At 36.9% G+C, this 25,884-nt stretch overlaps 2 protein-coding genes, 1 long non-coding RNA gene and 1 other non-coding gene across 4 annotated transcripts; all 4 read right to left on the reverse strand.

The window, feature by feature from the left end:
* Positions 1–4,330: 4,330 nt before the first annotated feature.
* Positions 4,331–7,483, reverse strand: LOC115429225 (uncharacterized). The gene is made up of 4 exons (XR_003936746.1): positions 7,288–7,483; positions 5,120–5,197; positions 4,765–4,831; positions 4,331–4,522 (listed from the first exon to the last, which is right to left on the reverse strand). It is a non-coding gene; the product is annotated as an uncharacterized LOC115429225 (long non-coding RNA).
* On the reverse strand, positions 4,594–4,729 carry LOC115430911 (small nucleolar RNA SNORA17). The gene has a single exon (XR_003937036.1). It is a non-coding gene; the product is annotated as a small nucleolar RNA SNORA17 (small nucleolar RNA).
* A 2,998-nt stretch (positions 7,484–10,481) lies between the features above and the next one.
* mrps2 (mitochondrial ribosomal protein S2) lies at positions 10,482–13,557 on the reverse strand. The gene is made up of 4 exons (XM_030149488.1): positions 13,445–13,557; positions 13,110–13,226; positions 12,901–13,021; positions 10,482–11,598 (listed from the first exon to the last, which is right to left on the reverse strand). Exons 1-4 carry the CDS (start codon positions 13,467–13,469, stop codon positions 11,052–11,054), a joined length of 810 nt encoding a protein of 269 aa, XP_030005348.1. The 5' UTR covers positions 13,470–13,557; the 3' UTR covers positions 10,482–11,051.
* Positions 13,558–13,782: 225 nt separating this feature from the next.
* Positions 13,783–24,665, reverse strand: ppp1r26 (protein phosphatase 1, regulatory subunit 26). The gene is given in 7 exon segments (XM_030149489.1): positions 13,783–14,302; positions 14,469–14,583; positions 15,777–17,142; positions 17,145–17,217; positions 17,219–17,847; positions 17,850–19,088; positions 24,346–24,665. Coding segments are annotated over 6 exon segments (3,495 nt in total). The 5' UTR covers positions 19,045–19,088; positions 24,346–24,665; the 3' UTR covers positions 13,783–14,185.
* Positions 24,666–25,884: the final 1,219 nt, after the last annotated feature.

The following is a 25,884-nucleotide window of genomic DNA, read 5'->3' on the forward strand; positions in this document are numbered from 1 at the left end:
AAATTTGTATGGAATGTCCTTTGTGGTGGACAGTTTTCTTTTTCTTTTTTTTTTGTATAAAGTTATGAAAGTCTTGTGCACAAATGTGGACAGAAAACCCATAGCTGGGTCTGAGGAGGTTAAAACCCTTTATCCCGGGGAAAACAAGAGCTGATATTTAGCTCATATTTATTCAGTGTATAAAATCAACCATATAGCTGCCTTTTCCAAACAGAATCTTCTATTTTATTTTTATTTTTTTAATTTTAATTAAACTCCAGCAAAACGGTATGACTTCATATTTATAGTTGCTTTTAACTTTTTACATTAAAATCTAACGACTACTAATCTAGGCTGTAGTACAAACACCATCTAAAACTGACTCCACACTAATAAACTTCACTGATAAAATTATATTACGTTATATTCTTTTTTTAAACATATATTTTATTGATTTTCCATTTTAATTAACATATGATCATAAACACAGCAATATAACACTCCTAACAAGCAAAAAAAAACCCTTCTAACCCCCTCCTCCCACCCTCAATAGCATCTACAGTGAATAAAATAAAATATTTATAATAATATGAGTCTGTGCATTACATATTGAGCATACACACATTTCAGTGAACATTAATATGCATACAGACACTTATATCCAATGCATCATGTATTCTATCTTAACACCAACATCTTGAGAAGAATAATTCTGCAGAATGAGTCGAGTCTGAAATTCAGGACTTCAACCTCGAAGATTATTTTTGCATTGTGGAATTTCTACTTTTATTACAGTAAAATATCTGATACCTGCCCATCTCAGGGAATTTCAAATAGAAGTTCTTTTTTTTTTTTTTGGCGTCACTGTTCATCTCAGATGCTTTGCACAGTGTTTGGATGGAAGAGGAGTCAGGACAAATGTAGATGTTATGAGAGTTCATCATGATTGTTTTGTGAGACATTAGATTTGTCTTTTGGGTCTTGAACTGAAAATGCTATCTAAGATTGGTGGAGTACTCTGGCTGCTGCTGGCCCGTACCACTACATGAAATATAAGTCCATAAACTGTGGAGGAGCGATCAGGCAGCTTTGTCAGGGAAATAACTGGGAAGGAGGTCAGTAAAATCACAGTAACTGTTGTGGATGATGTGGCTGACAGTGAATATTAGTTACTGCAACGTGATATGTCCCTGGAGACTGGAGGAGCTGTGGATACCAGCGCATCGCCAGTTGTTGAGGAATGGAAATGTTAGAACAGGAATAGACAGGTGCAGAGCATATTTACAAAGACTGGCAAGCAGGATTTAAGACAGGAAACAGTACCGAAAATAAGATACAGACCAGTAAGGATGGTTTTTTATTACCCTGCCTCCCGAAGGAAAGGCAAGGGGTATTATTGTTGGATCTGTTTGTTTGTCTCTAGCAGCAAAACTGTTGCTTCAATTCATACGAAATTAGGTTTATAGAATACCAGTGACCCAGAATAGATCTGATCACATTTTGGGAACAGTGGGTCAAAGTTCAAATTTTTTATGAATTTTTCTAATCTTTTTGTTCCCCCATTTACTTATAATGGGCGAAATTTCAAATGTCTGTAGCAGCAAAATTATTAATTGAATTCATACCAAATTGGGTTTATAAATTGCCAGTGACCCAGAATAGATGTCATTACATTTTGGGAAGAGTAGGTCAAAGTTCAAATTTTTTATGAATTTCTTAAATCTTTTCTTTTCCCATTTACTTCTAATGGCCAAAATTTCACATGTCTGTAGCAGCAAAACTATTGCTTCAATTCATACAAAATTAGGTTTATAGAATACCAGTGACACAGAATAGATCTGATCATATTTTGGGAACAGTGGGTCAAAGTTCAAATTTTTTTTGAATTTTTCTAATCTTTTTGTTCCCTCATTTACTTATAATGGGCGAAATTTCAAATGTCTGTAGCAGCAAAACTATTCATTGAATTCATACCAAATTGGGTTTATAAATTGCCAGTGACCCAGAATAGATGTCATTACATTTTGGGAAAAGTAGGTCAAAGTTCAAATTTTTTATGAATTTCTTAAATCTTTTCTTTTCCCATTTACTTCTAATGGCCAAAATTTCACATGTCTGTAGCAGCAAAACTATTGCTTCAATTCATACAAAATTAGATTTATAGAATACCAGTGACCCAGAATAGATCTGATCATATTTTGGGAACAGTGGGTCAAAGTTCAAATTTTTTATGAATTTTTCTAATCTTTTTGTTCCCCCATTTACTTATAATGGGCGAAATTTCAAATGTCTGTAGCAGCAAAACTATTCATTGAATTCATACCAAATTGGGTTTATAAATTGCCAGTGACCCAGAATACATGTCATTACATTTTGGGAAAAGTAGGTCAAAGTTCAAATTTTTTATGAATTTCTTAAATCTTTTCTTTTCCCATTTACTTCTAATGGCCAAAATTTCACATGTCTGTAGCAGCAAAACTGTTGGTTGAATTCATGTCAAACTGGGCTCATACATTGCCAGTTACACAGAATAGATGTGATTACATTTTGAGAAAAGTAGGTCAATTTTTTATGAATTTAAATTTTTTTTTTCTTCTCCCATTTACTTATAATGGGCGAAATTTCAAATGTCTATAAAAACATCAATTTTGCTTAAATTTACATCAAACTTGGCACGTATATAGAGGCAACTGATATGCTGACATGTGCATAGACATGATGACATCATCTGGATCATTGCCAAAATAAGCTGCAATATGTGCAAGGGGCGGGGTTTGTTGGGCCTGGAACCACTTGTTTATTATTTGGTCCTTTCACAAGCAAACATTTACACACCAAAGTCTGGTGCTTTGTGAAAATAGTTCTGCAGGGCATGAACATGTCAGGGTGGCACTGGCCTTAAAAAAAACCACTGAGTCAGCAACCAAAAGTTGTTGCAGTGGAGATGTGCACTAAGCGTCTCCGGATTATGACAGGAAACATGACACCGTTGAAACTGAGCCAGAGTCAACAATGCAGAGAGAAAAAAAGGAAATGATCATCACATAGAACAAGGGTATTGGGCTCATTTTAGTTCAGGGGCCACACTCAGCTCAATATAATAAGAGGGTAGACATAATAAGTTTAGGATTCAGACTATTACTTATCAGACTTTTTCGTCTTTCAAACATTGCATCCTGCACACATGTATAATGGTTGAAATGTCTGAATAAACACAATTAAACTGACATTAAACTGAAACTGATAACCTGAAGTGGGTTAGAGCAGTAAAATAACAGCAAAGAAAGAAAAATTCTATTATGAAAATGTTTACACCTACTAAGTTTCCTTAAAAATCTGAATAATATGAACTTGAAATGACTTAAGATATATAAGTGGAATTTTAACAATATTATACCTCAGTTTATCATTTACACATGTGCATTACAACTTACAGATCACAGTGGATCTACAAATACACAAAATATTTAAATATTTGCCCTTTAAAGGTACATGAGCCACTTCACGCCCCACCCCCTCCAGGTTGTTGGCTGTGCTGCTCTGTCCCGTTCAACAACTGAACATTTTAGGTAATCGGCTCGAAGTTTGGACATATTTTCAGTATGGACTACAACCGCTGCTGCTGACAAACAATTATGGCGCACTCGGAGAAATGTTCGTCGTAAGGCTTGACCTTATATGTGCAAATGTCGTGATGTAACTAGTTATAGATGTAACAAATTAAGAAAGAATTAAAACAGGGTGTGGATATCCACTTGATTTTTGCTGGAATAAATATAACGATAGCTTTGCAGCACCTGGAGGGTTCAAATCAAACTTTATGAACTGTTAGGGTCCAAATACACATGCAAATGAACCAAAGATTAATAAATGTGGGTTTAGCAAAATATGACCCCTTTAAAAGGTATTAAATGCAGATTTGTAAATTCAAGACTTAAGATTTTAAGACACTGTGGGAACCCTGTAATAAGACCTGCCAAGAGCTGACTTTTGTATGGGTATTCCTTGTTGCTGCCTGTGATGTATGAGTAGAGGACTCCAAAGACATGTGATAGATGTAAGCTGCTTGTGCACTCCGACACATCCCTTTATCTCCAGTCGACGTCGCCCTGACTACTATCCTGTTAGGTTTTCTGTGCGATGAAGGCCCTGCTCTCTGTGGCTGGAATAATACCTCCCTTAGCCTTCCTAGTTTGACAAACATCCCCCAGACATGCCTGAGAGGTGAAACTGTTAACGTAAGAGATTTATGAAGGTGTTTATCCAGACAAACCAAAGGCATTCTCCCTGTCAGCAGAGACATTATGAGAAACACACAGTGTAGTAGAGTAAGAAAGCACATGACACATCATTTCACAAATGCACTAATATTTTATTCACTTTGTACAACAAAATAACAAATGTTTCATATTGTATTTTTATTTCTAGACAATATCTCCCTAATCCATGTCTCAGAGGATTTTAGTTCTGATCTAAAATACTTACCATGTCTTTGTTTTCAGATTAGATCTTCAAATGTCTTCAAACATCTTGCATTTTACACCTAAAACAAGAAATTTAATTACTCGTTTGGGTCCATTTCCAGTTTTATTCAGTAATTTTGAAGCAAATGTGATTATTGGTCTAAAATGTCACTCCAAATCCCCACTGTCTCAGGTTTGGAACAGATAATAATGTAGACCTTTTACTCTTTGCCACCTTATGACACAGTTTTGACACAATGTCGCACTGCAACGCCTCAAGGGGCAGGTTTGGCTCGGAGAAAGCAAGTGTAAATAATCGTACCTTTCCAAGGAGGAGTGCTGCTGTTCCACATACATTAATCTGGCCTTTCACAGGGAGCTCGGGGCTTCTACAAGACAGACATTTATTGTTTGAATCCACTCAATACATCGCTGCTTCATGTTAACATCACTCAGTGCCCGAGGCAATCATTTAATATGTTAGAGCAGGACTGAGTATCTGGCTTGGTTCCATACCCAAAGCCCACCAAACAGTAGAAATTGGGCTATCGTAAGCCAGTTACTTTTTGCCCTCTTACTGCACAACAATGACACTGAAGTCAGAGTTGAGTCTCAAGGGGCAACATTAAGTTCAATACTGTCAATTATAGAGTAAGACTTTTAACAAGACCAGTTACCATTTTCTGAGCAGCAGTGTTTTTAATCCTCAACGTCAGCAGTGCATATTCTCATGGTGGTAAAGCCTGAGGACATACCTGCATAAATAGGAACAGGACAATTTAAATACACTCAATTTTTCAAATATAAAACCAAATCAATTCTATGTAAATATCAAAACTTCTGTGAAAACAGAAAAAGATGGTGATTATTATGATTTACAAATACTTGTGGTGTTTCCTTACATTTTCTTTTTACACTTACACCCTTAACTTACATTTTCAACTAAGTCTTAGTAAGACATGAGCAGCTTATTTGTATTTGATGATTTGTAATGTGGATTACATTTTTATTGTTTTTACTTTAGTTTATTATTTCAGTTATATTGTATTTTTTATTCTTTTTTTTGTTTTTGTGTGTTGTTCATTTCGGGGGAGGTATTCATATAAGCCTTCTTTTTGGCTTCTAACCTCTCCTGCACAATTTTGTTACTTGTTTGAATGTTGTTGTTTTTTTCTATTGCTGTTTTTATTTTGTGCAAATAAATAAAAAAAATTTTAAAATTTGCATCGATGGTAGTGCAAAGCAGAGCTGCACGATTAATCAGACTGAAATATCAGTTTATATAATTCTATTATCACAGAACACTACAATAAAACTTAAGTCAAAAAAAGGTCCAGTGTGTGTCTAGTAATATTTTGGATTCAGTGACAAAGACAGTTAATTTGATAAACAAGGAAAATGCTGTTGCTATAATATTTTCAAGTTTACATACATTATTTATTCTATGTCGAGGTTGTAAATAGGATAAAATGCATTTAAAAACTAATGCACTTTATTTGACAGTATGGAAGTAGACTTAAATCCCATGTGTAAATATAAAGTAGGCTACTGGCTACAGTAATCACAGTTAGACTGTTTCAAGAAAAATAAGTGCAATTTTAACAATATTCTGCCTGTTACTAAATGTTTTGTGTCTTTGTAGATCTGATCCGTAATGCACATGTAGAAATGATAAGTTGAGGCATAAAACAGTTAAAACTACACTTATTTTTCTTAAGAAATTTCGTGTTTTTTTGAAGTTATTCACGTGTTTTTTTGCTTGGGTAGTTTGTAAAATGTAAATATTTTCATAATTCAATGCTATTTTTTTGCACTAAAACAAAGAGAAACACATGGACTTGTCATTATTTATAGGTTAATATGCTATTACTTTACTGGTCTGGCCTGCTTGAGATCAAATTGGGCTGAATGCGACCCCTAAAAGGAAATGAGTTTCACCCCCCCTGCCTTAAAGGGTGTGTGGGTTCCAGATTTAACCCATGCTCCCATGAGGCCACTGAAACATGACACCTGTGGGCTACTGTTCACATGTACTGACAAATCTTTTAACTTTTACCACAAGATTTTATTTATTTATTTATAAAGTTTATTTGATAGGGACAAAGCAAATTACATAGTGTAACTTCTACCTGTTACAAACAAGCTGTAGTAACTAATGATTCACATAAGAAGATTATAGCTATTGCTAGTTTCCATCTCCAGTCCCTAGTCAGGCTTTTAGCAGAGAAAAAGAAAGAAGGAAAGAGAAACAGACTGCATAAGATCTATGCAAATTAAGCATTACACTGCATCTATTCATTAGATTATTCCTTAAAACTGGTTACACCCATATCCATCCATGTACTTGTAGTGATACTGACAGGTTTTGACATGACTCTCAGGTTTAGGCGAACACGGAAATCCACCCACACCCCAACCAAACTACGAGAAAATATCTGCTAAAATAGGCCATGTTGGATAAAACAGAAAATTCACTAAGTTTTCAAACTTTTCCACAGTTTAACACATGGAGGTAGAACTGCAGCTCTGCCTTATTAAAGTTAAAACTTATTCAGCCAGTTTCTGACCACGTGGAAGGGAAAAAAACGGAATAAATAAATAAATAAATAAATAAATAGTTAACTACGAGAATTAGTAGACAGTAGTTAGCCAAAAGCATTAAACAGAAATAACTAGCTTAAACATGCTATCATTAGTGTCTTTTCAACAAGTGAAAACTTACCACTAAGTCGCGTTTTTTGAATACTTTAAAAATTTACATGAACTTCAATTTAACGCATGATATAAAACTCCCTAAAACACTACTTAAATCGTTTGTAAAAGTCATAAACTACTCAACACTCACCGTTCCGTGTCGTCAGTACACGTTCCCTGGTGGACAGACGGTGATCCACAGCTGACACGATTAACAACTGGTGTCAGTGGAAAACTACGGAAAGCGACAGCGACCAAACTTCATGCACTCAATGATTGACCTGCAGTAGAAGAAACGTTTTACACTTTGCCCTTCATGGGTTTTATTGGTGAATCAATAAGGCAGATAATGAATGTTTCCAAAGTCACTCTGGTGGCTTCAAATGGGTCACAGGGGATAATGATGAAAAGCTGAAAAACTGCATTTTACAGACATTATTTAACCCATAAAGGCCCAGTGCTACTTTTGTGTCAGTTCCCACATGAATTTATCTCTATATTTAACCTTTAAGTAATTTATCACCATATATTGTAATATTACACTGGGTTACAAAAAAATGTTTTTTGCAAGTTGTCTAGGTTTTTTCAACTGAATTAGAACCATTTTGCACCGCTAAATCCAGAAATGACATCTGTTTTTCTCAATCAGGTCAGGTTTTTTTTTTGCTAATTTGGTTTTGAAAAATTTGATCTTCTCACAAAATTGATTACATTTTTGTGACTTTATCAGTTGATTTTTTTTTTATATAGTTCTCACCCAAAATAGGTTTTAAGAGAAAAAAAATCATTTGCTAACAGGATGTATTTAATTCAATTCAATTCAATTCAACTTTATTTGTATAGCCCAATATCACAACAAGGTTATCTCAAAGGGCTTTACAGAGGCAGTTGGAGTAAACAACAGTCAAATAAACAGCAAGAAAATGAGTAGTGTCCAGGGCATCCCCCGTCCTTAGACCCTCCTTCTCGGCAAGGAAAAACTCAAAACCCAGTGGGAAAAGGGAGAAACCTCGGGGAGAACCACAGTGAAGGAGAGATCCACTCCCATGGACGGACAGGCTATAGATGCACCAGGACTGATGGACGTCCATTTGCAGATGTAGTTCTAGTCTGCAAGGATGCAGTAGGGTGGGCACATGGGGGGTCTATCCCGCTGGATGAGACAGGCAGGAACGAGGAGGCCCATCCACAGTGGTGAGGCCGAGGACGTCCATCCAGGACAATTTATTATTTATTATGTATTCACCGCAGATGTAGCAGAATACGTCAGGCTTATTTTTGCAACATCTTCTAGTCGAAGCCATTTCATTCACTTGTAATATTAAAAAAACATTCATCATAAATTGGCAAAAGTAAAATCTTCAGAACTCGTTTATTGCAAGAAATATGAAAGAATTTTCTATCATATGATGTGAAAATGCCCATAAATGTAAGCAAAAATGTTAAAAAGCCAATATGTAGCATAGTTCAGAAAGTTGACCTGATTGAGCAAAACGAATGTGATTTTTGGATTCAGCACACCAAAATGATCCTAAATCAGCTCAAAAAACTTAAACAATAAATTTGTTGTTGACCAGTGTTATCAACAGTATTTTGCTTTTTTTTTCAGTGTAAATCATGTATTTTCCTACATTTAATTCACTAATCATGTAAATCAGTGTTTTTCAACCTTGGGGTCGGGACCCCACGTGGGGTCACCTGAAATTTCTAGTAACTGATAAAAAAAAAACAAAAAAACTTACTAATAAAAAATATATGGTGAGTTGAGAGAGACAACCCCAATCCATAAAAGACATGACAAACTGTGAAGCTGAAACTGAAGCACTGTGGTTCTGTTTATCTGTCAAATGTTCATTGTGGTCGGTTTCAGATGCTGCAGCTCTTTCATAATTCATAGTTTGAGTTTTTGTTTGTTCAGTATCAATTGTCAGCCTTATCAATACAAGCTGGACTGACTGTACATATCCTGACCAACGAAAATCAAATTCTCACTTTGTGCAGTAATCTACACCTGGCTTTTCTGCCTCCGTCCATAATAATATACATTATATAGTCTAAATGTTGTCTAAAATTAATGTTTATTTACAAATAGTACAGCAAACTATTACATGATAAAAAACAAATTAATTGTAGCAAAAAAAAAAAAAAAAAGAGTTTTGAATGTCTGGGGTTGCCAGAAATTTATGACATTAAAATGGGGTCACGAGCCAAAAAAAAGGCTGGGAACCACAGATGTAAATGTTCATTAAAGCTCAGAGTAAATTCAAATGTTATTTTATCAGAAACAGAGAAAATTGAAGAAAAAGTTACTTTTTTTCAGCAAAAATATCAGTAAGTGAACAGTCATGGCGTACTCGGAGAAATGTTCATCGCAAGTCTTGAACTTATATGTGCAAATGTTGTGGCGTAACCAGTTTTAGACATAACACATTTCGCAGGAATTAAAACCGGTTGTAACAATCCACTCGATTTTAGACAAAATGAATATAAATATAGTTTTGCAGCACCTGGAGGGTTCAAATTCAAACTTTATGAACTATTAGGGTTCCCAAATACATAAATAAATGTACCAGAGACAAATAAAAGCAAGTTTAGCAAAATATGACCCCTTTAATTGGACATAAAACAAGTCTTTCCATCCACTGTCATTTATCAGACCCAATGGGTTTCACTGGTGAATCAATGTTGTAGAAGATGTTATTTCCACGTTCACTACAGAGCCTCTGAACATCCAAATGGGTCATATGCGATGACCATGAAAAGATGACAAACTGTATTTTACACCAATTATTTACATGTATTGATAAGTGGTTTAACAGGTAATAAACATTTTAGATCAGTAGATGCTTTAGTTGCCAGTGGCTGTTTGGGTCTTTATGGGTTAAATATACTGATAGATTTTGAACAAACAGTAATGAGGAACACTCCATGGACCTCCAGGCAGTAATGAAAAGTAGTAATGAAAAATGGTAAAAGAGGTGCTCTTTAGTGAAAGGACTGTCAGTGCACAAAAAAAATACAAAAACCCAAGGCACTCATAATTTTAAAATGCCTTCATTAATTATGGCGTATCTCAATGGGGCTCCATGAGGTCCATTGAGACATGCCATAATTAATAAAGGCATTTTAAAATTATAAGAGAGTTCCTTGGTTTTTGTATTTTTTGTGCATACTGATAATTTAGTGATTCAAAAGTAATTAAACCTTTTAGTAGATGTATTTTGTTCCCAGCAACTGTTAAGGTTTTTGAGGATTAAAAACAGGCCACAACACAGTCCGGATGCATATTTTCAAGGTTAATGGAATATTTTCTGCTTTAAAGAATATTTCAATTAGAGTACAGTATAGCATACATTTTGTTTACTTGGGTAGTTCTCACCAATAATGACTTTATTCTTGCACACACAAAGAAATCGTAACAAATAAGCATTGCATGCACATGAACTGAAATAAACAGTGTTTGTTTTATAACCCATGTACAAGGCCACACACAAATCCGATGAGGTGTAGAAGATCCCAAAATTTCGCCAGTACATTGAGAAATTCTATATGACAGCAAAATATGATCTAGAGCTGAAAAATAAACTTGACACTACCAATGTCAAAGAAGTTTTAGTTCTTATTTTGGTTATATTTTACAGTTGAAGAGAACTGCTGTACAATGATCACTATAAATGTTTTGTCAGTGGTGATGCATGACAAATTTGGAGGCAGCTGCAGTTTGCAGGTCTAGAGTAAGCAAAATACTGCAAATAGAACAAACCACATGAACAAGATTCACTAACAGATGTGGCCAGTTCAACTCTGCTCTGCACCCCGGCATCAGATCTTTGTCAAGTGCATATGTGAATGAATACCGAGCAGTCTTAACTTTTTCTTACTTCCAATGTCTCTGGTCTATGAATAAATACTGTGTCATGAAGGTGGTGACGGAGGTGCTGACAATCCATGGAGAAGCTCCATCTGTCTCCTTCTGTCCTTGGCACGGTTGATAGTCATCTTGAATAAGCGACAGTACAACTCCATCGCAACTGGTGTATCATCATTCCCAGGCACAGGGTACGTCACCAGGGATGGGTTGCAGTTAGAGTCTACCACACCGACTGTTGGAATGTTCATCTTAGCTGCATCTCTAATTGCCACATGCTGCTGAAAAACATTGTTGAGGGTGGAGAGGAAGATGATGAGGTCTGGTAAGCGGACTCCTACGCCGTACTGGATATGAGCGTTGGTAAGGAGGCCGCCCTGCCAGTACCGCGTATGGGCATACTCCCCACAATCCTTAGCAGTGTTTTCAATTAGGTGGCTAAATTGACGCCGCCGGCTGACAAACAGTATGACGCCACCACGGTACGCTACATGGGCCGTGAAGTTGAGGGCTTGCTGAAGGTGCTCCACAGTCTGGTCCAGATCAATTATGTCTTGCTCCAAACGACAGCCATATAGGTAAGGCTCCATAAGTCTAAGAAAAAGCACAAATATGGTGAAGAGCTGACAATAATGACATCTGCAATGGGAATTATACTTGTATACATAATGGTCCAAAAATGTAGCTAGTGTGCTATGAACCTAATACCAGTCATTTTTAACCAACTACATTAAAAAAATCCTCTTATCTTAATTGTTGTTGCAGTTGATCATGAGCCATGACTTTAACAGGAAGTTTTTTTTTTTTAAACATTCTTTTCTATTAAAAAATACACATAAAAGTGGTGAAGTAATTTGTGATTAGGTCTGCACCAAGCAAGCATGTTCTCTCACATTTAGAGAATATCATGTAGATGCATCTCTGTCACTTCATGATGCTCCATTTATAATTATATAGGTATGTTGGGACATGATTTCCTCAGGCTCTGCAATTTGTACTATACTTTGGAGAATACTTTGGCTTAAATGTACCCAAAAACATCCATGACAGCCAGTTGTGAATTAACAAATAAAATAATCTTCATAAGTTATACAACTTTATATAGGCAGCTTTACACTGTTGTGCTGTTTGATATTTATTCTATCAACAATGTATTGAATGATGTACACTTTTATATAGTAATGTGTTGTATACAGTGTAGCGTCTTACTTATATGTTTAGTCTTTAAAAGTTGAAGACTAAGGATGGAAAACAGCTTCAAGCTAAATCCGGCACATTTGCACAAAATAATGTTTTGGACTGAGTGTTATGAATATCGTGATCAAACAAACAATTAATAAATAAATGTGGATCCTAAATTTTCAGATCTATGGTCAAAGTGGATATTTTTTGTTTACACTTACCAAACACAATCTGTTGGAACCCTAAATGTACAAGAAATGATAATATAATGACAAAGTATCTGGAATTGTTTTGTTTTTTGTGTAATTAATTAATTCTACTTTTCTTTATTTATTTATTTACTTATTTATTTTTCTTTAGAGAGAGGAGGTCAAAGTCTCTTGGTCTTTTGTATGTTTTCTTTATGTAATAATGCATCCATTGTTCATTGTTCAATTGTTTTGTTTAACAAAAAAAAAAGAAAATCTGAAATGTTGAGAATGGAAAGTTTGGTCATCGGTCACATACTTGTTATGTGACCACAATGTAATTTAAATGTATATTGAACTTTTCTCACTATTTCTAAATAAAAATTTGAAAAAAAAAAGAAAAAAAGTAGATCCTGTTTACACCCAACACGACTGGCCAACACAAAGATAAACGCCTCTTATTGTCACCATTTAAACCTAATCAGTAACACTTCATGGAAAAAAAGAGAGGCAAAGTCATACCAACCTGTGCCTGCAGCCTTTTTTATGCCCAAGATGCACCCTGGCGTCGAACAAATCTTTCAAGGAGAACAGCTCTGACACACGGAAAAAGTCTGGCTTTTCCAATGGCAGGCTCAATACTTTTTCTGCATGTTAAATAGAAAATGTCAAAGTCTGACACAAACAAACCAATGCTTTCTACTCCATCATGACAACATTTGCCACCTAGCTTACCATTAACATCGTTGGGTTCGGGCTGAGACACTTTAATTGACTCTGCAGTGGAATAGTGATGCCCATTACACGAGTATCCTATTGTAACAGCCCGCGACTGCCGGAGACCCCAAAGACCTTCAAAGAAACCAAATTATCACATCGATTATGAAACTGATGATATGTAGCTTAGATAGCTAACAGCTAACGTTAGCAGCTAGCCAGTCTATACCTTTTAACTACTAGCATGATACAAAACAACTCTAAAACTATAGTAGTTACATCTTAGTTATTGACAATTATTCAAATGTTTTAACTGTAAAGTTACAACAAACAAAACCGACTAATAAAGATACCTTTCGCCAAAGTCCTAACAGCCATGCTTGCTTATTACGGAAGGTCAGCAAACTGCGCCTGCGCACTTGTCTTGTGTACCTCAGAAGCCGTAAAGTCGCGTTCCCGTCGTAATAGTTTTGAGCATTACGACGACACACGTAAAATATTTGATTTAACTTTATTGAAAATTTCAACATTACTGAACACCGCCTCAACAAATGGCACAAAGACACAAGAATTAAAAAAAAAAAAAAGACAGTTGAATGTCTGTGTGAAAATGTCTGTGATAAACAAATCTAAACAACATATAACTTACATTCTTACAATTAAAAAAAAAAAAAAAAAAAAAAACAGAAGTAATGCTGTAAAGCTGCCTCTTTTGTCCAGGACAACCCACTACATTTTATAAATAGCAACTTGGTAACTTAAAGTGCAAATATTAACAAACGTGAAGAGTATTCAGGAAATCCCTGGAACTTAAAAGTTCATGGAAGACATAAGGAGAAAAAAGCCTTGGTTAAACTACCAAACAAACCTATGTTTTGTATTTGATGTCAAACTGTGTGAAGAAAATGAAATATGTAATATAAAATGATAGAATGAGACAATAAACCTCTAACTTAAAGATACGGTATGTACAGATGTGATTCCAAACCATCATATACATATACATTTTACAGGCAGAATCCTGTTTCATTTAAGCATACTGTGCTTATTGGGTGCATCATTTCTCCTGAAAATAAAAAGATAAAACCAGTTTGTCATTGTTTGAATTTGACCATTTTGTGCAGATAGAAAAAGCATGCGAGTGTGGTCAAATACCTGTGAACTGGAACAAACTGAAGCTTTCTTTTAACGCATTCCAATGTCTGCATCCTCTGCAAGCATCATGTAATACTATTAATAATACTTCACATTCTCTGCATGTGGACAAACCCTTTTTCAAACAGTCATGTGACCTCAGCTAACATGTTACTGAATCTGTTTTCATAATAAAGTGAAACATATACCATCACTGAATGTCACCTTTAGATTTGATTGTACCTTCTTGCAATGTTCAGCCATGTAAGTCCTGCTAAACCTCTTGCTTCGCTCCTCTGTTGTAAGAGCAATGCATGGTGTGATTGTGATGCCAGGGTCTATAGCACTTGACAAACACCTGGACAAGGCAGAGTAGGATACACATCAGACCACTCATAAAAGTAGTTATAATTCATCTTAAATAGCACCTACAGACCAGCAAAATCCCTGAAAAAATGATCATTTTGATGCATATCATTAATGAGAAAAGGTTATTGTTTGATTTTGATTCTTTATTACACAGATGCACTTAAAGGACACAGCAAAAGTTTTTTTTTTTATCTGAAAGAGTAAAAGAAACAAACAAAAAAACACTTCTTACAAAATATTTACAAAACCTGGCAATGCACAGCATGTTCAGTAATTCTTTTTTGATAACCAAAAATAAATAGCATTTTTTTTTTCACATAGGAAATTCAAGAAACATTTTACATGACAAAAAAAAATGACACACTAAATATTGAGTCTAGTAAGACAGAGAGGATTAATTATGTGGCTTCTGTGGATTGTGGAACAACACTTGAGTCGAAGAGGTAATAAGTCCAAGACTGCTATAGTGGCTTTCATAGAAGATTGAGTGTTAAATTCCATCTATAATTTTAAACAATACAATTGACTAAGGGCACTGTGTTTGAGGCAGGATGCAAGACTGCATCCCTTCTTTTGTCACAAAAGTTATCCTGTATGTCAGAGATGAACACTTGACTTTTGCACATATGCCTCTTACAGTAAGTCTATCTTTATATTGTAAAATTATGCAATAAGAGTTATGCAGATTTCTGTTGAACTGTGTTTACTCAAGTTGTCCCACTGGTAAACTAAAAAGAAACAACTTAATTTTAAGCAGTCAGACTTATTTTCAAACCTTTATTTTGTAATATTAAGAACTTATTTTTCTTGGTCATTTTTTTCATTTCATAAACTGTGACAAAAGTCTATTTTCTGCAACAAAGTATTCCTCATTCTTCTCTTTGCAGTCTGCCTCTTGTACCAAAATGTTGCTGTATTGCTTTGCAAACATAGGTATAAATTAGAGCACAGATTGATTTTTCATGTGGTGTTACATAGAGTATCTATAAATGAACAAACATTAAAATGCTTGGTTTGTTTCTACTTTATGAACAAACATTCCCTTAGAGCCTATAAATGAAATGAGCTTGATCATTACCTACATGATATTTATTAGCAGGGCACAATCAAGTACTGAACTTGTATAAAAATTGGTTTATGACACTATGGGACATAGTGACCAAAAGAATTATCTATACTTACAATGTGGAAAAACCCTGCTTTTTCTCTGGATTTCCCCTGTTGTCTGACTCACTCTCTGCCTCATCAATAAATTCCTCCTCTGTTCTTTCTAGATGCTCTTCTTTATCCTCCATCTTCATGCTCTTGCCCTCTCTGTTTTTCTCAGTTAGAAAGTCCACTGCTCTCTCCTTTCCCTCATCTATGTCCCTGTTTCGGACCTGGACATGGTTGGTCCTGTTAGTTTCAAGTTCAACAAACACACTCTTATCCTTAGGTATATGCACCATACTCTGAGTATCTCCTTCATTGGGGCACTGGGACCTGAAGCCAGGTACAAGGCTCTGTGTAAAGGGCATCCCTGGATGGTGCCTGGCAGCTGACAGAAAACTCAACACTGGGGAGCGAAATGTGGCATTTACAGCTGGCTCTGTAGAGGAGGGGAAAGGTGATCTACTGGTCCTTGCAGAAGACCAAACAGACACTGGAGTCTGGAGTTTGAAGTTAATGCCCCCGCTTTGATATGGTGCTCCTGATGGGGTCTCGCTCATTTTAGATGAGGTGATATGAAATGGAGTCCGACTAAGAGTCCTTGTGTCCGTAGTGGGCAGTCCCAGGCTTTGACGCCATTTGATTGATTCAGAGCGAGAATGAACGATGTTCGAACTCAAAACTGTCCGAACTCTTTCCTTCTCCAGGCTGTCCTCCTGGGCCTTTCCTCCTGTGGTGCTAGGCCTCCTCTGCTCTGTTCTAACAGCTCCTGCCCCGTCAGCCGGCTCCAAAAGACCAGGGCTGCAGTGTTGGACTGAGGACAAATGTGATTGTGCACCAACAGGGGAGATGGAGTTGTCTGGCAGCAAACTACATGACATTGGAAGTGGCAATTTATTGTGAGGTTGTTTACCATCAGGAGGAGATTGTCCAGAGGGAGAAGGTACATTTTTTCTTGGAATTTCAGCCAGCTGATTTTCCTGTTTAATACCCTCATCTTTAGCTTGAGTACAAACCATGACATTTCCATTCCTTGATTCGTCTTCACCTTTAATTTTCTCTACTGTGGAAACTTTGGCCTTTTCAGCCAGAAACTTTCTGATTTCTTGCTCGATGCTATCATCACTATCTACAGAACTACTATCGTCTTTCATCTGCAAAGCCATCTGAGCATCATGTGGTAGCGGGATGTCTTGACAGTCATTTCCTTTCCTATTCTCTGTTTCTCCTTCATGTATGTCATGCTCTTTACTAATGTTCTGTTTATGTTGAGACATGGTCTTTGTACTCAGTCTAGACTTGTCTCTCATTTCATCCTTACTCTTTTGTACTTTTTTCAAACTACTATGCTTGGGAAAGAGTTCAGGTTTGAGCTTTTTGGTCTGTATAGCATTTCGAGCAGTGGTTCGTCCTTCTTGAGGCACTTCCTTGATTTCCGTTTCAAGTCTCTTAGCTTTTTCTTTGACTTCTTTTTTTGTCTTGAGGAGGTCTTTTATAGCCGTGTCTAGGTCCTCATCACTGTCAAGTGAGCTGCTTTTGTCTCCGCTTTGCTCAGTCTTGCATAATCCAGGCATTGGTTGGATTTGACTGATCTGGGAAAGTGCGTATGGACACACTTCTTTCTTGTGCTCAGGTGAAGTTTCAGAGAATGTCTCTTTACCATCATTATTGATGCTGGTCATGTTAGAAATGCTGTGTTCCTCTTTCTGTCTTCTCTTCTGTGTTAGAGACAGTCTTTGAGGCTTTTTTTGGGATGAGACCTGTTTTGTTTTTACCATTTCAGGTTCATTTACGCCACATGGCTCAAGAGTTGTAGCAGAGCTAAGTGGTTGTTTGTGCATTTGGGCCTTCTGTTCGAGAAACTTCCTGATTTCTTGCTCAATCCCATCTTCACTATCAACGGAGCTGTCATCACTTTCAGCGCCCAGGTCATTGTCTGGAAGTGAAGACTGCACACATGATTCAGTAGGAGCGCAGCCGCTAAGCCCAACAGTAGGATGGAAACCCCCAGGCATGACAGTTTTAGAAATATCCAGTATTGCCTCAGCACACATGAGCTCTGCGGTTGTATTAGCCTTTGGAGGGGCAGGGTGCTCCTTAAACCTTCAATTTTAAAAGAAAGCAGCCTGTTTCCTTTACCTTTAGCACTGTCTGAAAGTGTATTTTTGGGTATGCAAAGATGAGATGCAACCGATTTCACTTCTTTCTCTGGTCTGTTGGTTTTCTTTTTCAGTTTGGGTCTTCTCAATGTTTCCCCGCTTGTGCCTCCTACTGCATGCATTAAGGTTTTACATACAGGTTTTTGTTGATGAAAGAAAGGTTTCAGAACACTCTTCTCTTTGAGTTGCTCAAGCTGGTAGCAGCGGATAGCCTCTTCAATGCCATCATCACTAGTAGAGTCAGATTCATCTATGAATGCATATGGCTTCAGAGGTTCTTGTCGGTTCTGCTGCTCCTTCTCTAGCTGGTATCTCTGAATGGCCTCCTCAATGCCATCATCACTGCTCGAATCATCTGAGTCCGTCAACTGAGCCGGATACTTAACCTTGTTTAAGAGACTGATTGTTTTAGAGGGGTTCTTTGTCTGCTCTCTGGGCAGTTCTAAACTTTTGGCTGTTGTGGTTGCACTTTTATTTGACTCTGCTTTCTGGACTTGGCTCTCATTAAGTGAGACCTTATGTTTGATATACTTTTTCATGGGAAAAGCCGCTGGTGCTGTGGGCATCTCTGCTTTGACACTTTTGGGAAACTGATTGCTTGTAATCAAATATGTATTGCTTTCGGAATTCTGTTTGGAAACCTCTGGAACAGGTGGGCTTCTTCTGGGAATTTTAGATTGCTGGAGAATATTAGTGCATGGTTCCGCCTTACGTTTGTGACCATCCTTTTCCTTCAAGTATTCAAGTATTGCCTCTTCAATTCCTCGGTCCACAGAATCATCACTGTCTGAGTCATGGCTCTCGTTGACTGGGGAAGAAAGATTTTCTTGTTTCTCGACGGGACCTTTAGCTTTGGACCCATTGGTCCCAAAAGAACCTGCTGCAACCTTGCAGACATGGGGGTGGCCTTCCTCTCCTAATGGCACATTTCCCTCCATCTCGTCGCCCATCTCGAGTGAGGACTGGGTGCTCCTTAGGCTCTCTATGATCATCTGGACCTTATCTGAGATAGGTGTGCCTCTGGTGGACAACTCGGTGTCAGAGTCATTGAGGCAGATTGGAAGGCTATAGCCTCCTGGTGGGCCACATGTTCTCCATTCTGTGTGAGTCGCTGCGACAGGAGGTACATTCATCAAGTACATTCTAGTGAAGTGAGGTGCCTCCGATCACAATCACATTGTTCAATCTGTGGAAGAAAACAAACAAGTGGTCAAACAACACACATTTAAAAGGTTCATGTAGCATTTACATTTATCATTTTTCAAATCCCAAGGATGGATAATTTGCCATTCATTTTCTAAATTTAATAGTCACTACAGTAATGAAAACGGATCCGATCCACCCACATAGCATTGTTGAATATTTCACAATTTATATCATATTCATATTTTGTCGTTGTTTCATTAGTCTTTTCACGGACAAACAGAACTGTAATTAATAATCCACTATTCATTGCTTTATAATTGCTTTTTAAATGTTAAAATGAATAGTGACTAACTGTCCTTAACACAGGGTGGAGTCATACCCTGCATTAAGATCTGCATATGAATGGAAATTGAAAAATATCTCCAAACAACATAAATCAAAATTATTTAAAACAAAAGAAACTAGTAATTGCTTTAGCTTTCTGTTAAAATTACAACTTCCACCTTGGTCTGTGACATTCTCAATGAGTAGAAAAATAAATGAGTATGTTTTTTGTCCTAAATGCTATTGTACTTTTATTTTCCTCTTTAAGGACGAACCAAAAAATTACCCTTCTATTTATGGGTCAATAAATGAATAACCTAAAACTTTAAAAACACCTCTTGTTTCATTTGTCTCTGCAGTTTGTCTGTTCACATGACAAAAAGCATAAACATGACTTAGTACAATTGAAAAAAAATACTGTCACACTAACATGCTGGAGACTGCCACAAGACAACAACCAGAATAAGGAGGATAACATTTCCTTTTTACACACATCAATTAATGCCACATCAGTTTACAGTAATTTCCTGAAAACAGATATCTCTGTACAAAAAAGAAGCACTTTAGCCATCTCAACACAGTGCAGCAATTGTGGTTAGCACACTGCTGCCATCCTGTGGAGAGATTTAATACAACTACTCTGCAGTGCTTCTTTCAGTTTTTATCATCTTATAATATTAATGAAAGGCAATGCTGTGGTTGTGACAGATTTTCCTTCTTTTGAGGTGTGGAATTGTGCATGAAAGCTCTGGACGTGACATGGCTGCCTCCGTGTGTCTCACCTTTAGCTGCTTTAGTTTCAACAAAATCCTGCATAGGATGATCACGCCATGTAATCTTGAACATATACTAAAATTGTTGCTCTTTTCTTAGTTCTTTGAGGACTGGGATGAAATTTATTTCAATTGTCATATGTGGCTTCTGCTAATCAAGGTTTACTTTCATACAAATGTATTCTAAAATATCAGTGGTTACCAAACATTTACATTTTAGAATAAAAGAGACCTGTCAATGGTCATATGTTGTTTACATGCTAACAGCTAATAGCATCCTAACAGGAACTGAGGTTAGAAGTTGAATTATTAATGAGCACACAGGCTTGTAGTTGTGTTTAACACAATGACGGATTTGTAATATCTGAAAAATGTATTGTATTATTGTTACATGTGTTATTTATTCTTTGTGCCTGGGCCCCTCTCAAAAAGCTCTTCAGCTTCACTGGGTGTCCCATTTCACATAATGCAAATGCAAAATTTAATGTTCTTACACTTAGTTCTTTTAATAGATATGTGAATAAATAAATGAATGAAAAAATTGGCTCACTGACAATGGAAAATTACCATTTTCATTGTGGGCCTGTCTTACAGTCCCAGTGTCTTATAATTATTTAAGATCCCCTTGTTTACATAATCACAGTGTGGAATGTAACAGAACAAAATTAAATATTCTAGTGAATATATCATTCTATCTGGGTAATGTCGACTTCATAATGTGTCTTGTGCTAATACACGTGCCTGCGGGATTTTTCAGCTGGTTAATAGGAAGTTTATAAGACACCAAACAAACAGGTGAATGCTGTTAAAAAAAAAGCGAATACTATTTACTAGGGGTGTAAGAAAATATCGGTTCTGCAATATATCATGATATTTCATTTCATGATACTGTATCAATATTAAAAATTACTGTATCAATTTTTTTAGGTATTTATTCAAATGCAGATATGGCTGAAGTTAATTTTTGTTTTTTTTTATTTATATTTTATTTATTATTATTTGACACTGTTTTATTAAATAATAGTTATTTGACGCATCCTAAAAGCACTTTTTACTGTCTGAGAGAGGCAAATGTTAGTTCATTTGGAAACTAGGAGGATTAGAAAAATGTTGTGATATAGCATTAGATCCTGTTCTGATCAAATAAAAACGTGTTTAGTATTTGTATATATTTCTGATATAATTCAATTCTTCCAGGAAATAATCTTGCTTTTTAAACAGTATCATGATATATCGTACTGTGATCCTAGTATTGTGATTTGTATCATATCGCCAGATTTTTGCCAATACACACCCCTACTATTTTCTATATGTCCTTTTGCAAAACCACATCATAGGATTAAGTTGATCAATTTAAAGTTTTGCACATTAAATATAAAGACATGAGATTTGAGGAGATTAAACAGTAATTATTGCACAAAACACGATCAAAACCCCTGATTCCTGTTAAAATATAAGGACTGGACAGGAGGGGAGGGGGGTCGGGGGCACCATGACCCATCCGGACCCACAGACCGGTGTGTTGAGCCTCGTTAGCCCACAGAGGCTACTGATATGTCTGGCTTTCCATCCAGCCCAGTGTGCAGGTAGAACGGACAGACGAACACCTGACAACAAAAGACACTATCCCCACTGTGATAGCCGCACAAACACACACAAAACAACTTCACTAGTTCCACAAAACACTTTTTACTGTCTGAGAGAGGCAGATGTTAATTCCTTTGGAAACTAGGAGAATTAGAAAAATTTTGTGATATAGCATTAGATCCTGTGTTTAGTATTTGTACATATTTCTGATGTAATTCAATTCTCCCAGGAAATAATCTTGCTTTTTGAACAGTATCATGATATATTGTGATATGTTGTATCGTGATCCTAGTATTGTGATTTGTATTGTATCGCCAGATTCTTGCCAATACACATCCCTGCTATTTCCATGTTGAATTTATAAACCTACGTACATATTTTGACTTTTCAGATGAAAAACATGAGGTAAAGGAATCAGGGGTTTTGATCGTGTTTTGTGCAATAATTACTGTTCCATCTCCTCAAATCTCATGTCTTTGGATTTAATGTGCAAAATTTTAAATTGATCAACTTAATCCTATAATGTGGTTTTGCAAAAGGACTTTTCTCTCCTGTTAAAATATAAGGACTGGACAGGAGGGGGGGGGGGGGGGGGGGGGGGTTCCACCATAACCCATCCAATATAGCATTAGATCCTGTGTTTAGTATTTGTACATATTTCTGATGTAATTCAATTCTTCCAGAAAATTATCTTGCTTTTTAAAAAAAAAACAATATCATGATATATCGTGATATATCGTATCGTGACCCTAGTATTGTGATTTGTATTGTATTGCCAGATTCTTGCCAATACACAGCCCTACTATTTACATGTTGAATTGATAAACCTATGTACATATTTGAGTTTTCAGATGAAAAACATGAGGTAAAAGGAGAGAAAAGTCCTTTTGCAAAACCACATTATAGGATTAAGTTGATCAATTTAAAGTTTTGCACATTAAATACAAAGACATGAGATTTGAGGAGATTAAACAGTAATTACTGCACAAAACACGATCAAAACCCCTGATTCCTGTTAAAATATAAGGACTGGACAGGAGGGGGGGTTTCCACCATGACCCATCCGGACCCACAGACCGGTGTGTTGAGCCTCGTTAGCCCACAGAGGCTACCGACATGTTGGGCTTGCCATCCAGCCCAGTGTGCAGGTAGAACGGACAGATGAACACCTGACAACAATAGACACTATCCCCACTGTGATAGCCGCACAAACACACACAAAACAACTTCACTAGTGCCACTCAACACTGTTTACTGTCTGAGAGAGGCAGATGTTAGTTCCTTTAGAAACTAGGAGAATTAGAAAAATTTTGTGATATAGCATTAGATCCTGTGTTTGGTATTTGTACATATTTCTGATGTAATTCAATTCTTCCAGGAAATAATCTTGCTTTTTTAACAGTATCATGATATATTGTGATATATCGTATCGTGATCCTAGTATTGTGATTTGTATTGTATCGCCAGATTCTTGCCAATACACAGCCCTACTATTTACATGTTGAATTGAAAAACTATGTACATATTTGAGTTTTCAGATGAAAAACATGAAGTAAAAGGAAAGAAAGGTCCGTTTGCAAAACCACATTATAGGATTAAGTTGATCAATTTAAAGTTTTGCACATTAAATACAAAGACATGAGATTTGAGGAGATGAAACAGTAATTACTGCACAAAACACGATCAAAACCCCTGATTCCTGTTAAAATATAAGGACTGGATAGGAGGAGGAGGAGGAGGAGGAGAGGGGGGGGTTTCCACCATGACCCATCCGGACCCACACACCGGTGTGTTGAGCCTCGTTAGCCCACAGAGGCTACTGACATGTCGGGCTTTCCATCCAGCCCAGTGCGCAGGTAGAACGGACAGACGAACACCTGACAACAACAGACACTATCCCCTCTCACTAACCACACTGTGATAGCCGCACAAACACGACACAAAACAACTTCATTAGTTCCACGAAACAAGGGTGGGTCACGGAAAGACGTCCGGCAGAAAAAAAAAGGCGAAACCCCAGACGGAGCTAACTAACACTAGCATTCCGCGGCGCAGTAACAACTTAGTTTGACATTTATCATGTGTATGAGGAAAGTTTGACCACACATACCACAATTAGTTGCTAACATTTACAATATTACATAATGAAACGTGTCGTCGGGTGCATTTCCACTCCCGGATGCTCTCTCGGTTGTAGCAGAGCGAACCCTGGCTATCTCCGTATGCCTCTAGCGGCACGGACTGCACCGCTGCCCGGCGTGCGGCGCTAGGAGACTCCGCAGAGCAACCATGTTTCTGGGCACCGGCCACGGCTGTCAAAACCCACCGGAACTCGGTACCTAGCGCCGTTAAATGTAAGTGAATACCATTTAACGCTTTAAATAAAACACTAAGGTTCATTTTTGGTAAGAAATAGTCCGGATGAATGAAGCCTCGGCGGCTTAACCGTGGCTAGTCGGTGAGTTGAAAGACAGCGGCGGGCCTCAGGCTGCTGCAGCCCCGGCATTTTCTCCGGCAGAGAAAGCCTTTGTATTGAGCCTCTTACGCTTCTAGCTTCGGATATTTCCACCCAGACACACGACAGACAGACACACAGCACACGTTTCTACTCACCTGAATATGACACAAAACCACCGCCGCAGTGAAAGGTGCACATTGCCGCGTCGGGTCGTGGTTGTTGTGAAGCCGTGCTGGTGCAGCTCTGGTCGGTGTCCGTCCGCAGCTCACACCGCGCCTCAAGCCCTCACCGTCGAGTCCCCGTCTGACTGCCGGCCGGGCGGACCCGCTTCCTTAAACCCTGCGTCCAGCCAAGCATGGACCCCTTCAAATATGGCATCAGCCCTTTTCCCGGAAAATATGTCAGCCACACTTACAATTTAAATACTTTTAATAGTATAGGCTCCACAGTCAAACACTTATTTGAACATACTGCACTTTAAAACAACAATTACAAACAGTGGTTTCCGGAAACTACCAGTAATCAAACCATCAAAATAAAGACTTGTCACGAACACATGTTTGTCTCCTGAAAAGTTCTGTGTGTTGTATATATGGAATAACCAGAATGTATGTTTCAAAGGTAAGTCATTGTTTTTAACCCTCCAGTATCACCTTTTAGGCACAGTTTGCACTTCATGTTAAAAAAAATTCATATTACACTGGTCAACAACAAATTTATTGTTTAAGTTTTTTGAGCTGATTTAGGATAATTTTGGTGTGCTGAATCCAAAAATCACATTAATTTTGCTCAATCAGGTCAACTTTCTGAACTATGCTACATATTGGCTTTTTAACATTTTTGCTTACATTTATGGGCATTTTCACATCATATGATACAAAATTCTTTCATATTTCTTGCAATAAACGAGTTCTGAAGATTTTACTTTTGCCAATTTATGATTAATGTTTTTTTTAATATTACAGGTGAATGAAATGGCTTCGACTAGAAGATGTTGCAAAAATAAGCCTGACGTATTCTGCTATATCTGAGGTGAATACATAATAAATAATAAATACATCCAGTTAGAAAATGATTTTTTTTTCTCCTAAAACCTATTTTGGGTGAGAACTACATAAAAAAATCAACTGATAAAGTCACAAAAATGCTATCAATTTTGTGAGAAGATCAAATTTTTCAAAATCAAATTGGCAAAAAAACCCTGAGCTGATTGAGAAAAACAGATGTCATTTTTGGATTTAGCGGTGCAAAATGGTCCTAATTCAGTTGAAAAAACCTAGACAACTTGCAAAAAACATTTTTTTGTAACCCAGTGTTATTTTTCACAATTTAAATAAGGTTAGAATTAAAAAGTTGTTCATTTTTGCATGATCTTTAAAATTCTGGCCACCAACTAAAATGTGCACATTGTAAACAAAAGAAAATTACAAGACTAGCATCTGTCTGCCAAGTGTGCCTAAAACGCACTGTTTCTTCCATTTGATATGTATGATTAGGGCTGACCTTGGTTTACAAAAATAAAATCAAATTAGAGCAGGAAAATAAATCAATATATAATATTTAATAGTTGGATTTATAGGTGTGCATTTTACGCACACTTGGTGACAGATGCTAGTCTTTTTGAACATTTTACCTAGCTCCAAAAATAATAATGCAAATTAACCAGTGTTGCTATTAATCACTGACATATGTCA

The sequence above is a fragment of the Sphaeramia orbicularis genome, chromosome 12 (assembly GCF_902148855.1).
Source record: "Sphaeramia orbicularis chromosome 12, fSphaOr1.1, whole genome shotgun sequence".
Lineage (NCBI taxonomy): Eukaryota > Metazoa > Chordata > Actinopteri > Kurtiformes > Apogonidae > Sphaeramia > Sphaeramia orbicularis.